Source organism: Nasonia vitripennis, chromosome 4, assembly GCF_009193385.2.
Source record: "Nasonia vitripennis strain AsymCx chromosome 4, Nvit_psr_1.1, whole genome shotgun sequence".
Taxonomy (NCBI): Eukaryota; Metazoa; Arthropoda; class Insecta; order Hymenoptera; family Pteromalidae; genus Nasonia; species Nasonia vitripennis.
In genome coordinates, this window is record NC_045760.1 from 32471871 (window position 1) to 32487114 (window position 15244).

Below are 15244 nucleotides of genomic sequence, written 5' to 3' on the forward strand. Positions count from 1 at the left end.
CTCAAAGTATTTAGATATCTGAAACTTCAATCTATTCAAATTTGAATTTAAGTGGGCACACCCATATTCAAATTATCGGATGTAAGATAGAATAAAATTTGTAGTGCCATATCTTTATAATTAGCTGACAATGAGGTCAACAAATAAAAGTCCATAAAATTATTCAATGAATTTTATTTCAAGCAATTTGTCTTTTACCTTTAACCTGATAAACTTAGTTGATTTTCTTTTTTAATTTTAATTTGGGAATTTACTAGAATATAAGAATATACAATGTGATTCAAATAAATAATACGTTTCTGTATGGGACAAGACTACATTAAGGTTCAAAAGTCACAGCGCGCGCTCCTCTATATCTATAGCTATACACACGCAGTCATGTGTTCACGCGAATGCCTCCCGCCACTCGACTCTCTGCTGGTAGTCACAGATCGGCCCTTTTAGCCTCTCCGCACTGAAAGTGACCCTCAAAATCCGCGGAGCAAAACTCCTAGAGGGGTCGTGCCAGTCTAGGAATGATTATAAAATCACTCCTAACCGTATTGGCCTGAAGCCACGAATCGCCTTGTCGAAAGAAACGTTCGATAAAACTACTAATAGGTAGAATATATTATTGATAAAGAATAAATACGTCGCACTTGCTTTTATCCCTAGCAGCCCTCGGTTACGTCCGGAACAGTTATAATGCAGAACCATTACTTGGCTTAAAGAAATAAATTATATCGAGCAAAAACGATAAAAAGTCCGGCCGCGTACAAATTACGAAAGCCACTCATTTACAACAAAAGCGATTGCACGTGACCCCGATCCAAGCTACTTCAAAAAGTTCCGCAAGCAGCTTAGGGCAAAAGTTAAAAGATCCCAGCAAGAGAAAGAAAAAGAAGAGGAAGAAGAAAAAGACGAGATATCAAATGATCAAAGGAGAAAATAAATAACGCCCGGGCATATCTTTTCCCCAGCGGCAGCGACAATTTGTTCCCGGGGGAATACATCCGCGCGGCACATCTCAGAAGTCAGTTTCGAAAATGCGCCCACACGGAGTCCCGGACAGCCGATCCGCGTGCGCGGAAGCACCGCCGTCGTCTGCGCGCGAGCAAACCGGGCCCAGCGCGTTTTATGGTATTCGAAACGTAAAAAAGGAAGCGCCGCGCGGAATCTAGGTCAGTGGGTCTCGGTCTCTCTCTCCTCTCTCGCGGGCTCTTTTTTCTTCTCTTTCTCTTTCTCCGCTGCCGCTGCCCCCCACCGTCGCTGGCTCCCCACTCCGCCGCGGGGCCTTGCGGGGACCGTTGCCCAGAGGAGTGGGGGGACGGCGCACGACAAGATACCGCTACCGACGCTTTATCGCTTCCGAGCTCTCGTGAGAGGTGGACGCGTCGAGCGTTGATCTCTGCCCGAGACCTTGGCAAGAGTCAAGGCTTCGCGTGTTTGCTCTGCGCTGCGTTGATTCATAAGTAGTAGCTGATTAGGAACTAGGAAATGCTTTATTTTTGCGGTGAAGGTTGAATCTTAATCTGGATTTATAAATTTTTGGAGTAAATAAACTTTTTTCGTCTAGTTTCTGTAACGATATTTACTCATGGTTTAATTTCATATGAACAAATAAATGAAATTCCATAATGTAATAAATTCGAGTCCAAGTCCTAGTTTCAAATTATCGAGTGGAAGGCATTGACCAAACCGTTTATCACGCTACTTCATTCATAAATTTCGTGATTCAATCAAAAACCAGGTTGATTGGCTCTATGGACTAATGCAGATAGGAATTTTTACGACCCACTGCGCGAGAATAAAATTCAGAGTCCACGTGTGACGCTTGTGTGCATGAAACGGAGAAAGAAAGAAAGATGCGTGCCTGCTCGCTCGCTCACTGAGACGTAAAAAAGCGTGTTTGCATCAGATCGCTTGGCACACTTTCTTCTGTCGGCCAATCCGTTCCTCTTTCACGCCTTTGGATCCGGCGAGTTAACCAACTCACATAGATATCTTTACGGTCAGTGTATCCACTATCTTTGCGATCGATTATTTTTAAAATTTGGTAAAATCAAATCTCTACTAAGATTCTATTTTATAGATTTTGATATTTTGGAACCTACCTTGGACTTATTTGTTCGCACATTTACCTCCAGTTATGCTGTGAATAATAAATTTGGTAAATGATTTATACAAGTTTCAGTAACTTTTTTACTTTATTTAGAACAAAAAATTAAGAATAACAATAATACAGCGTACAAATAAATAAGTTATTTAGTTTATCAACACGAATAAATAGGATATATATATTACGTTTGTACTTCGTTACATCTCGTGCTTCTGCTAAGTGGAATCGGAAATACAAAAATCAGGAGCGTATACGTAAGTCAGTCGATGTGTGCAAGCGGTTAACAGTCGTTCAAACAAAGTGTATCACACAAGTGGACTCAAAAAGTTTCACTCTGTCAACGTATGCGGGTCTCTTAACGCTTTTCGGTTTCGAAGTAGCGCCTCACTTTCCATTTTTCGTCTCTTTGTCACTGCCACCGTCACTGTTAGCCTGTCTCACTGCAAAAATCTGTCACTGTCACTTTCGTTATAGTCATTAATTCCGGTACTCGATCAAATTTCCTACGCGATTCCATTGTCTCCGTTCTAATTTACAGTTATTATAAGAAGAATCTTTGGGCTTGTTGTAGAGTAATAAATGCATGCGTTCGTCTCAAGTGGTGTCAATTATGTCCTTTCTAGAGAAGAGCGTCCGACGTTTCTACTTTAATTCATCGTCGATCTAAAGTCGTCAGTCATGAGTCGATTTCAAAATTACAACACTGTCGTCGGTTCAGTCTTACAGTAGAGCCAATGCAGGTGTGATGTTCTTACTTTATCAATTAAAATCGTTCAACGTTGTTTCTGTAAGAACGCATCAAATGAAAATGTCAAAGAACAAATGTACAGTTCCACAAAAACAGCATTCCACAATCTGACCTCAATAGACCTTTGAAAGGAAGATACAACGGTTGATAAAGTAGGAACGCGAAAGAGTCTCTGCTTCTTCGTCTTCACTAGCGAGATTTCTACATCTCGGTCGGTAAGTTTATGTATCCTCGGTATGGCTGATTCTTGAGGTGGTCGTGCTTGCTTCCAAGGCTCCTGCGTCGCCGGTGATGCGAGCTGACCTCCTGCGCGTACACGACGTGGTGGCTATCGTCCTCCTTGCTACTCGCTAATTTTTTCGCCGCTACAATCAAAGAGAGCATCAGAGCAAGTGACGAAACCATCAGAGCTTTCATAGCCAGAAGGGCCAGGGCACCGAAACCCATTGCTGCCATAGTTTTGCCTATTAAAATAAAATTATTATTAATTTTTAATGATGTCATTGATACTAAAATAGTATTAGAATGGATGTATGACAATTGCTTACCCATCATCAGAGCCATCATCATCATTCCGTTACCCCCTTTGCCTCCGCCGAATCCGCCGCCGCCACCGCCGCCTCCACCACCACGACCTTTGGCTGAAAATACAAGCGAGATCGGTTTTATTGTTCAGCTTCGTTTCACGTAAATCTTAGACATTAATTCACAGTAAGATTTCATGCGTTTACACACCTTGCTCAGCAGAGGGTAAGCTTCCCTCAATGGCATCTTCCAGATTTGCGGGTAAGAAACTTGGCAACTTGATCCTGAGCTCTCTGTTCTCCAGAAAGCTCATCACTGTCGAAGTCTGGCCAGACTCCTTTAAAACTCTCGCACCTCTGTTGAAACCCTCCTCTTCGTCCTTCTGCACCAAACTGACTCCATCCACGATCTCCAGGCTCCTCTTCCTCTTGGCCTCTTCCAACAGCTTCTGTACAATCTTTCTGACAAGCCTGATCCCGTGACAGGACACTGACACGTTCGTCACCTCCCCCTTATCATCATTGTTGCACGTAACCGAGAAACCCTTCCACACAGTGTCATTACTCTGACCAACAACTCCGTCGTTCTCGATAACAAGGAGAATCGCGAGGACTAAGAGCAATCGCGACGGCCTCATGGCGCAGCAGTGACGTGAGACAGTGACAATGGAGACCTAGTCGTCGATACCCGGGTTTATATTCTAGCTCGGGATATAGGCTTGCCAGGACAAAAACGCCTAAGTCGAAACGGAGGATAATCATGATTTTTCGTCGACCATCCGGAGATTGTACGGAGCAGCAGCAGCAGCCAGAGAAAGAGCGATGGATACAGATAGCTGCGTTGCACAGCAAGTGCGCGTTTACAGAGCGTTACGGAGTTGGAAAGGCGACGAGGACGTTTTTGCTCGTCGACTCCTAGATACCTACATAGAAGTCATTTCGCTGCTGCTTCAGACGAATAAAAAGATGGTCTTTTTCTGGTTACCGCAGGAGGATTGTAAATTAGTCATGCCGCTGTTTCAATGGAGTGCACTTTTTGGTACACACGGGTTAGAGCTATTAATTTTCCTAAAATCTCGCTGGAATCTGGTCGAGCATGACTTTTGTTTTGTTAGACGATGGAATTCCCTGGTTGTTTTTATATCGATGGTAGGCATGGTGAGGTGAGGCTACATTGTGTATAGGTAGCAGGCCCATTTGAATGTAGGAAGCAGTTCTTCGCACCGAGCTGTTTGGAGATATTTGATTTTTTACACCTCTCTGGTATTTAGTTCAGTCTTACCATTTTATTTTCTGCTCTGGTTGGGAGCGGCTGTATTGGCGTAATAAATACCGTAACCGCGATAAACAGTTTAATTTGATTAGTTTTAACGGAAGGAAAATCCTTAGGATCTTTGCGCGTCGGCGGAAACTTTTTGCAACTGCCTGGCAATAATTTCCTTATTACGCTATACATAGAATAAAAATGTGTGATAAACAATTATAAGTAAGCATATAATTAAAATACTTCTCTAATATTTGAAATGGGGTCGATGTATTTTATCGTATTTTTACAGGCCGTGATCTTGACATTGAATCTAAAGGTTCGAGAAAGTGAGCTACAAAAAACTTTTGAATGTCACGATGATTCATTAAAAGTTTTACGCCACAAAAAAAGGCTTGTTGCCTCTGAAGATTCTTTACGCCGATTGCTCTATATTAAGGCACAATATTGACAAAGAACTTTCTTGAAATAGGTCCATACGAGCTGGTCTATTTTTGAATAAGATTTCTTTGATAAAAAGTACTCATCATCACTAATGTTTTGCTTCACCTGTTTTCTTTGGGGATTAATGACCCCATTACTGAAGGTGTCGAAACCACAAACAGATCTAAAATGAAATTTATTCAAGAAAATTACAAACTTTAATTTCAAAAACTTTTAACAAGGTCTATAACCTGCAAATAATAATTCACGTCTATTCATCTCAAGTCACAATCTAACAGGACCTCGCATCGTTTTTCGCGAATTCCTCAAAGCTCGCCCAAGAGCATATACTTTTTATGAAGAACAAGAGAAGCCCATAAACGTACAAATCGAACGCAGAGATGCAGAGAGAAAAGGGCGCCGAGAAGAGAGGCAAAAAAAAGGAGCGACGACGACGGGTGAAAGAGAGAAGAGAGCCAAGCTCTTGCTCCAATCTAGTTCATCTCCGCGTATGTATGCCTTTCTCTTCTGTGCCACTTCGGTTCGACTTGCACAGCTCGTGTGTACATACGAGCGGCGCGAGGATATAACCCGAGCCGGCGCGTAACACTTGGCCCATTCTCGCGAAGGAGGATCCATCGACGACGTCGACCATCTCTCTTGCGCGAACGTGAATGATGATTTTTTTCTTCGAAACCTTCGAGGGCTTCGGGGATGGGCTTTGTATTTTGCAAAATGAGGTCAAACATTTTCTTTTTGAGTTATAGAGACGAGACTTATACACTTTTATTTATTGAAATTAACAATATTTACAATTTTTCAACGCTAGGGGTATTTAATGTTGTTTGGTATGCTGCGTATTCGGTACTAGCTGTATAGTAAGATATTTAAGAGCGAAAATCGTTAAAGATCCGTTACATTCTTTGGTCAACTACGACTAGGAACCTGTAATAAATTTCAAATTTCTCGCCACGATGATTAAACTATTCGACTACGATTCCTAGACTACGATCTTGAAATATAGCTTAGGATAAAAATAAATATTCTCACGAAACCATTAACGTACTCTAATCGAATTTAACACTGATCCAGAAAAAATAAAGAATCGAACAAAAACCGTCCAATCGAAAGTTTAGCAATCGAAGGCGAAAAGTAAAATCCGTATCCAAAGTCCTGCAGCGTAACTTTCATTCTGCCAATCCGCTACCGTGTCCTCGAAGAAAGTGTTCTCCGACATCAGCCTATATCCTTCCTATCGCTTAACAGCGTGTACCTACGCCGATCGCTCGTTCAGCTTGACCTTGAACTGTCAATTTCGGCTGCGAATTCGATTTATTCCGCGAAGGCCTGCGCACGTACGCGTGAGAAATCGAAAGTTCCTCTTTTCTCTTCCCTCGTCCTTTCGAACGTACGTACAACGTATATCGTCGTCCATCTTTGCTCGTTTCTCTTTCTCTTCGCACTCGCGCGCGAGTTTATCTCCCACGATCCGATCCTTCCGGTACTGCTATACACGGAGAAAGCGTTTGCGAGAAACAGGGTCGCTTCGAATGGACCGTCTGTGCTATTGAGTGTATATAAGGTGTACGTGTGTGTCGATTCGTGTACGTATTTTTTTCTCGGCGTTCAACATTGATTGATTGTTTTAAATATTTCAAGTATTAAATATTTAAAGTTCTCGATAGCATTATACGCGGAGGCTGGTCTTACTGTACGCGACTCGTTCTACTTAAATCGTAGATGCCTTGCTTCGATGACTCTTTGTAACGAAGTCGACTTAATTTAAATCGTTGATTCGCAAGATGAACAATTAATGATTACAAAGTATATCTTACAATACTACATTGTATATCATCTCACCTCCTCGGAGGACTGACCTATATTTGAAATCCATTCAAACTCCAACCTCATCAACATGCAGGAGAAAGTCCTTTTAACCACAATGAGCGATTTTACGCGCCAAAATCTATTATTAATCCCATCTTTGGTGTCTCCAGCTGCATACTACTTTGTTCTTATGATTCCATAGAATATAACGATAAAAATAGATGAACAAAAAATCAAACTAAAAGTACAAGCATCAACGCCTCGCATTTACAATCTACGCATAGAGCAGAGAACTCGATCCAGAGACAAGCCCTCCAACCTTGACATTAATCGATCCACATCAGCGCTCGTATCCGGCCGCGCTATCCTTGAACTTGGCCGTCGTGGTCTCGTCGGCTTCCCGCATGAGATACACGAGCGGCGGTTGATCCGTGGTAGTACTACTCGGCGGCAGTATCTCGTCCCGGTAATTTTCGGCCACTTTTACTTGGCCTTCAGTGAAAGGCAGCTGCAGCTCGTCACGGATTCTCGAGTCGTCGTCGATCTTCGCCGCGCTTCCGCGAGTCGCCACTTGCTGGTAAAGTTGATCGGCTTTGTTGTTGTAGTTCACGAATGACCGATAGTCGTAAAAATTTGGAAGAGACGTGTAGCTCTGCGGAGGCTGGTCGAGGACGTTGCTCGGAGCTTGAAATGTGGAGTAACGGTATGTGGGTTAGTGGAGATGCTTCGGAGAACGTTGGAAACGCGGAAGACTAGTCGGGTAGAAAGTTACTATCCGGAATCTACTTTACCGATTCTAGATGAATGCTGTTTATCATCTATGATATTTGCATAATATTTGAATGTTTTTTTTTTAATTTATTTATCAAATTAAGGTTTTTAAAAATAATAGAGTAAGTGGTGATTTAAAGGTTTATTTTTCAAATACGCCTAAGGAAAACTTGTCGATAAAGTAGTATGCATGAGTGGCTCTGTTAGCTCTATCGCTCTTGCGTTTCGTTCCAGGATAAACTCGAAATTCGAATTCGGTGGAGATAGTTTCAAAACTGAGGAACCCTTACCTTGATAACTTCCCAATTGCTGTCCATAAGTATTGGACAATTTGAGCCTCGATCTATCTGCCACATCGAACTTCCTCTTGGTAATGACCTCCTCCCTGTTCTCCACTCCGTAATTCGTCCCCACGTCGGATTCTCCATTGGTCCAATAGCACCTGTACTTCCCCTGTCCCTCGACACTCCTCTGCTCCGTCGCTCTGGGCATCAGAGGAACCGCCTGCCTCTTGTCGTTCACCCTAGTCTTCCTGTCGAACATCATCTTGTATCCGGTGTCAGTCGTTCCGAATCCGTTGTAAGTCTTCAGAAACGAAGTCTTCGCCGGTTCTATCCTTCCCAAGAGCGGCTCCTTGTCCATGACGTACTGGTACCGCAGACTGGCCGGCTGTACATGCCACGGCTGGTTCGCGTATTCCGCGAAAGTCTCCAGTTCCGGGTGCCGAGTCATGTCTTCCTGCGCCCAGAGGCCGTATTTTCCCAGGAAATTCTTCATGCCGAAAAGCGTCGAGACGAGCAGGTTGAGATTGGTGGACAGGAAGTTCATGACGCTCAGCAGAGCGATTTTCGTGAGGACGATCGGTAGCAGGGCGAGGAACTTGAGGCCAATCGCCGCAAGCACCGGGACCAGCACTAGCTTGCCGAAAAGGAACGTTCCTGAGTTTGGACAGATTCGGAGCGGAGTTTGATTTTTGCTTAAGTTTAGGGGAAACTACTACCGATCTATTGCCGATATTTAATAATTATCGAAAACTACTAAAGAACAGACAGGCTTTGAAAAACTTACGTTTACCTGACTCGAAATCGTCGTGCCTGGGTTGCAGACCCTTGACCGATTCAGCGCTACCGCCTCCGGCGAAGATGAGCAGGATCGCGACCCCGAGCCCGCAGAGCTTGGGCTTCATATTTCGCAGCGCAGCCTCGCGCGGACATCGGCGACAGCTTGTAGTGTGAGCCGCGCGGAGGTGTGACTCTGCTACTTATAACGCGACTAATTAAAGCGCTATGCGACAATTTGATGTCGAGACGCCGTGACAAATGGATTTAAAGACCGGATACCTGCGCCAACGGGCTGCACTTGCAGCTGGCTTGGTTTCGAGAATTTCTAAGGAGGGTCCTGGTGGAGGCTTCGTTATGCTGTTAATTGAGTGTCGTTGTTGGTAATGAATAACTAAAAATTGGAGCGAGCGAATTTGAAAAAAAATATAGAGGCTCTTAATCACGCACCTGACTTCCTGCGAAAGTGTGAAGGCAAGTACATCGGCCGATAAAAAATGCCCTGAGCACTGTCAATCTCGACCGATCGTTTGATTGCACAGTGAAACTAGTCATTATTCGCTCTTGTCCTGTACGCGCAGGTGTATAAAAATTCGTGAATCTGGGCTATACGGGCAGCGGCAGGAGCGGCAGTATACTGTTAGATTAATTGAAAGGTGAAACCTCTGGTTTGTAGGTTTTCATTGCTATATAAGTGGCGGTATCCGCGATAAGCAAACACGACAACAATGTTCGCACGCTCGCGGAAATGCGAAAGCTCGCGTGATTTCTTTTCAGGCTGTACACGCCGTTGCGGGGCGGAGGCGAGGAAACAGAGGTGGAAGGGAAAAAATGGAGAATAAATCGCGGCGGCGGCGCGCATCGGCCGACCCAACATGGAATTACTCTACTTATCTACTTTCTTACGCTCGGCGAGCTCCGGAAAACGGCGTTGGCTCGGTTTTTCCTTGCGGCTGCCCGGATCATCATACTTGCCCGCCGCCGCGTTAAGCGCTCGCGGTAGCTCCAGTTTCGTAATCAAATTCATCAGGCGATTTCACGCGGATTTTAACTCGGGATATAAAGGCTAATGGCTCTTTCGCGGATGAGCTGCGTCTCTCATTGCGCCCTGTGCCATGTAATTCGTGCCGTGTAAACGCATCGACCATTTGCGGGTCGCTGGAATTAGGTGTGGAAGACAAATGAGGCTTGGTAGACATTTTCATTGATTTTTTATACAAAACAATAAATATTTTATTCTCACATTAGACAACAGTAACACGTTATGATACAATCGATCGCCCTCATCGAAGAGAGATAAATAAGTTAATCGTACGATGATAAAATAGAGGACAGAAAACAGAGTGAACGAGCCGCGCTAACATATAAAAAGATGATCGGTAGGGGGAAATCGGTAAGAGAGAAGAGTTACACAGTCGAGGGGGAGGGGGAAGAGTCGGTGATGAGAGAACGATGATAGATAGGAAGAAAACGCGTCGATAGAATTGTCCTACAGTCCATGAAGCAGTCGTAGAAGTAAGTAGCAGTACATAGTAGAGTAAGTAACGTCATTGGTCTCAGTCTCAGCACACAGTCCGATGCAAAACTCGCCGCAAGTCTCCCGACGCCGAGAGAAGAGGAAGAAGCCGAGGGGAGCGAGCTTCCGGTCCAGTGCGTGACCTTGATATCGGACCAGTTCCCTCGCTCCATCTCTCGATCGGCTTTATTTCCCGCGCTCGCGAAAGTATGTCGAGCGCGTGCCTTCCTCTCCGTGCGCGCGCAGATCTACCCAGTCCGTCCGTCCGTCCGTCCGTAGATATCCGTTAACCGTTAAACGCTGCATCGGAGTCCTTCCGTCCCGCGACGCTGGCGATGACGAGCGGCCGCCACTGCCTCTCGGCGATAAATTAGAGCGTTTTGCATGTGCTGCTGCGCCGCGCGTGTAGGTTAATATATACATGTACACCGCGTTGAACACATACGTATATGGGCAAGGAAATCGCGCGCCGGCCTGCGATCTGGGACAGCGCGTCGCCTCGCTCGAAGCAAGATTGACTGAGAGCTGCCCAGCGCAAAGCCGCAGCGAAGGTAATATTGGTACCACCACGTCCGTATATAGTCGATTCGAGTACTACAGAGTATAGAGATTGTGCGTGCGTGTAAGAGCCGTCTCGTCGTCGTGCGTCGATCTCGTCTTTGTGTTTCGTTGCTTTTTTTCGGCAGAGTCGAGACAATGTCACGGTGCAGTCAACGTCACGGTCAGAGTCGTAAATGCGTGATGTACAACGATATGTACCGATGACGATGATGATGAGCTTAAATACACGTTATAGGGGCTCGGAAGAGAGTAGAGGGGGTCTCTATAACTTAAGGGCTAGTGGATAAGGATCGACATAAGTTAGGTTCCCGTCGCGGTCCGTGCCGCGAATTTTCAGCTCCCGGAGTCTCTGTGAAACAAATAATCGACCCCGAGCGCACGCAGAGTCCCTTCCGTCGCTCGGTATCCCGGCCGGAGACGCCTCACTGGGGCTTGTGAGCGGAGTAGGCCATCTGCTGGGCAGCCTCGGTCTGGCGCTCGTGGAAGTTCCTGGCCCAGCCTCCGGAGTAGTCGCCGCCGTGGCCGTGGCTCTCGATGGTGTGGCTAGCGCTGTGGTGCGGGTGGGCCACCACCTCGTACGTCACGTGCTTCTGGTGCGAGAAGAGCTTCTTCAGGCCGATGATACCGGCCAGCAGGAGGGCGATCTTCGAGAGCAGAAGGGCCTTGCCGACGAGGAGGGCCAGCCCCTTGAAGGCGAGACCACCGATCAGACCGATCTTGAGAACGGCTGCGGCGAGCAGTGGGCCCATGTTGTTCTTCTTGCCACGACCTGCAAGGGGAGATCGGCGTTAGATCGGAAGTGTTTGCCACTCGTGACCCACATTCTTCGCGCGCAATTTAAATTCTCGTCTTTTTCTTTATTTTTCGCTTTGTTTACAACCGCGCGCGTGTCTTTTAATTATTATTACGGTGTTTTAACGAGTGCGCGCAACCGGAATATGCAAGTGAGCAGCCGGGAGTCACAAAAAGGCGTCGTTACGACGATGCTATCGGACGCATTTTAGACTCGCGCTGAATCTTTGGACTAACGGGGCCCGATGCTAATGGTTTACAGGAGCTGCAGTCGTAAAGACACTCTGGACATTTTTACGAAAAAAAAATTGGCAAACTCCACTTTCGGTGTTCTCTGTGAATCAAAGTCGCGATAGAGTTCAAGGTCGTCGCTCGTTGCGCAAACAATTCACGTCCGCGATTGGGGTATCAGAGCGAGTCGCGGCGATTAATCAAAAACCCGTAATGAGATGCGCGTTATGGATATGATACGCGCGCAGGTGCGTGAACGGACCGTTAATTTCTCGGATACTGGCGTCATGCAAGCTCCACATTACGCGGAACCAGTTTCGACCGGCGTCTGGACCAATGCCCGGAGAAAGAGCGCGGATTCCAGTAACTCGAATACCGTGAAATTGAAAAATCGATAGTTACCATCCTGAACGGCGTTCTCGGAGCGCTCGATGGAGAGTCCCAGGTTGAGGGCACCAGTGTCGTCCTCTTTGGCCGAGACGACGACGTCGTCCTCGGGGAGGAACCTCCACTTGATGCTGCGCGACTTGACGAAGGCGTAGACCTTGCTGGCGATGAGGTCGAAGACCTCGGACTCCTCGTCCTGTCCAGCTGCGCGTCCGGACGACTGGAAGCTCACGACCTCCTCCGTCGCCTGGCTGGTCTTGCGGATCTCAATGTCGTCGGTCAACTCAAACGAGGCCTTCTTCAGCAACTTGTTCATGTAAGTGACCAGCTTGAGGAAGACGCAGCTCGACAGGTCGTTCTGCGAGCACTTGAGGTTCAACTTGCGGAGAACGTCCTCCTCGTATTTGGTACGATCGGTCAACGTCGTCACCGACTGCTGCTCGACGACGCTGATCTTGTCCAGCTTTTCCACTGGGCTGGACAGGGCTACGCCCACCAGGCACGCGACGACAAGTGCGATTATGGCCTTCATTTTTACGCTGCAAAATGCGAATCAAAATTCATCGTTAAATGCATAATTATTATTGTATAAAAAGTCGTTATTAATAAAATCGTTATTAGTTCAGTTCGCGAAAGCCACGCTCCGTGATCACGGATTATTTGTTCTCGCGTTTTATAATAACGGTCTCAGCCGATCGCTTCTCTCTGCCTTTAATACGCACGTGTTACGCACTATAAATTCCACGACCCAGAATACGAGTCGAACGTTGAATCAATTTTCACTAAATTAACCGTTTTCGACATAAAGATGAAAAATTCCGTTCGAGCCCGAGAAGGTGTAAAAAAATTAAATGTGTAACGGAAACCTTAAACGCTGGCTACTCGGTAATGCGAATACATGAAATTACACATGTTTAACCGTGTCACGGGTGACTGTCTAGCTGTGTAAAATGCAGGCAAGATATTTCCTCGGGCAAATGTATACAATGTTTTCCTTGCTGTTCTGTCGAGTGTCGGCACGTAATCGTAACTTATGCATAACCGATGAGTGCAAAGCAAAGACACGCTACCGAACAGAAGCCAGGAATTTAACTCTGAATCGTCAACAAACCGGTAGGAAAACGAAACTCAAAAATATGTTTTTTCTCTTTAGAATCGCGCTGAGATGAGATAAATTACTATTGTTCAGTTGACAAGAAAATATCGTTACTAGTAAACTTTTATACCGAGGTTCATTAATTTTATGATTACACGTCATCCTAATGCATAAGTTAATTGGCGAGTTTTTCGCTCTATAAATCTACTGAAAAATGAAAATACAATATTTACATACTCTCGAAATTAGTTTACGTGAGTACCGAAAACCCATCAAAAACCACACTTCACCCTGCGATTCCCCGAGTCACTCATCGAAATCAAGCGGCACACTCTACAAGTAGAAGCAACAAATGAAAAAGCTCACCAGGCAGTGAAAAGTCAAGTGCTCCTGACTGGAAAACCCTCTCGTGCAATCTCTTCTTCCTCACTCTTCTCTCAGCCTGCGTGGCGCGCGCGGAGGAGGCCCTTTATCCACAATATGCGTGAGCGAGCGGAGTGAGCGACGCTTCTGAGGCGCCTCTCTTGCCCCGGCCACTTTATATACGTAGATCTCGCTCGGCAGATTAAAGGGGCTCCGCGTTCTCGCGGCACGCGTTCCTGGGCCTGCGCCGCGGTGGGGGCTGAGCCGGCAGGCCCAAAGTGCCCGGGGTGGGGCGGCGCCGTCGCGTGGGATGCCTCGGGAGAAAGAAGGAAGGAAGGAGAAAGAGAGAGAGAGAGAGAGAGAGAGAGAGAGAGAGAGAGAGAGAGAGAGAAAGACAGTACGGATGTGTGCACTTGCGCGCGTGTTGTGCAGCGCAGGACGATCGAAATCCTGCATGCTTGTCTGCGTGTTATTGCGAGTCGGCTCTTTGAGACTACCGAGTGGATTTCCGAACGGTGCGTCGTCACGAAGTGAAGGATCTTTCAGTAGTTACATTACTTTCAGAGTGATGATGTGCCGCTGCATTGTTGGTATTGTTCGTCAATCAAGCTCTGTTGCAGACTGCTGGGAAAGTGCGAAGGTCGTAAATTACGCTGCAATGCGCAAATCTCGGCAGCTAGCAGGTGTTTTCTCGTCGTCATTAGTCGCTTGCTCATCCGTCACCGTGGCGGGTAATTGATTCTGCCTTAAAACAGAATGTTTATTCGAGCATTCGAGTGCAAATTTTTTGTGCTTGTTTACCATGCGACGCTACTCGCATACGCAGTGTATATTGTACACACCGTAAGAAGCTTCATTCATTATTTCCCGGTGATGTGCGCAGTATGAAAGGAGGCTCTTGAGCGTTTTTAGACACCGTTCACGCTCGAGCGAGCGAACAATGAAAAACACTCGCAGACCTGTCATTACTAACGAATCTGCGCAACGCTAATGCTACCGAATCGCCGTGCGATTCGCTGATACAAAAAGTGCGTTGTCTTCGATGCTGACGATTTTGACAGGTTTATTTTAACGTGCTCTAATCACATCGATCAGACGAGTGTACGCTCGGACCCAATTTCATGCCCCGAAATTCTCGCTCTATCAAACCGCGAGCGTCGAGCGATTCCACTTATCTGAAAAAAAGAATCAATTCCACAAATCACAGCCAGCGGCGACTCACGCCGCGACCATCATCATCTCCGATCCATAAAAATACTCCGAGTGTGGGTCACTATGTCTCGTTTTTTTTTTTAGGCAGTATTAATCGCACACCTTAAGCTGCAAATTCGCAGGACTAGGTAGATGATACTTTCTCCGTGCGAGATTTGCACGACGAGTAAACGATTAGCCTAGAGACGCGTATATCCACGCGTAAAGATGATCGATCGTGTCGGCGCATCTTCGAGTGTAATATAAACGAGTCACTGCGGAGGACGTGATTAATGTCGGATGGAGAGTCGAGTTGGTGTAATCGAGTTATCGGCGGTGAGGATCGTGACTCGAAACTTCGAGATGCGTACCGATTCCTTAGTCATAAGGCGAG

The 15244-nt window shown here is 46.1% G+C and overlaps 2 protein-coding genes across 2 annotated transcripts; both read right to left on the reverse strand.

Annotated features, from left to right (window-relative positions):
- Positions 1-3047: 3047 nt before the first annotated feature.
- On the reverse strand, positions 3048-4008 carry LOC103317766. Its single transcript, XM_008216756.1, has 3 exons — positions 3582-4008; positions 3395-3487; positions 3048-3310 (listed from the first exon to the last, which is right to left on the reverse strand). Exons 1-3 carry the CDS (start codon positions 4006-4008, stop codon positions 3048-3050), a joined length of 783 nt encoding a protein of 260 aa, XP_008214978.1.
- A 5899-nt stretch (positions 4009-9907) lies between these two features.
- LOC100117781 lies at positions 9908-13817 on the reverse strand. The gene is made up of 3 exons (XM_001601881.4): positions 13663-13817; positions 12216-12739; positions 9908-11559 (listed from the first exon to the last, which is right to left on the reverse strand). The coding sequence occupies exons 2-3, from the start codon at positions 12730-12732 to the stop codon at positions 11213-11215; spliced, it is 864 nt and encodes a 287-aa protein (XP_001601931.1). The 5' UTR covers positions 12733-12739; positions 13663-13817; the 3' UTR covers positions 9908-11212.
- Positions 13818-15244: the final 1427 nt, after the last annotated feature.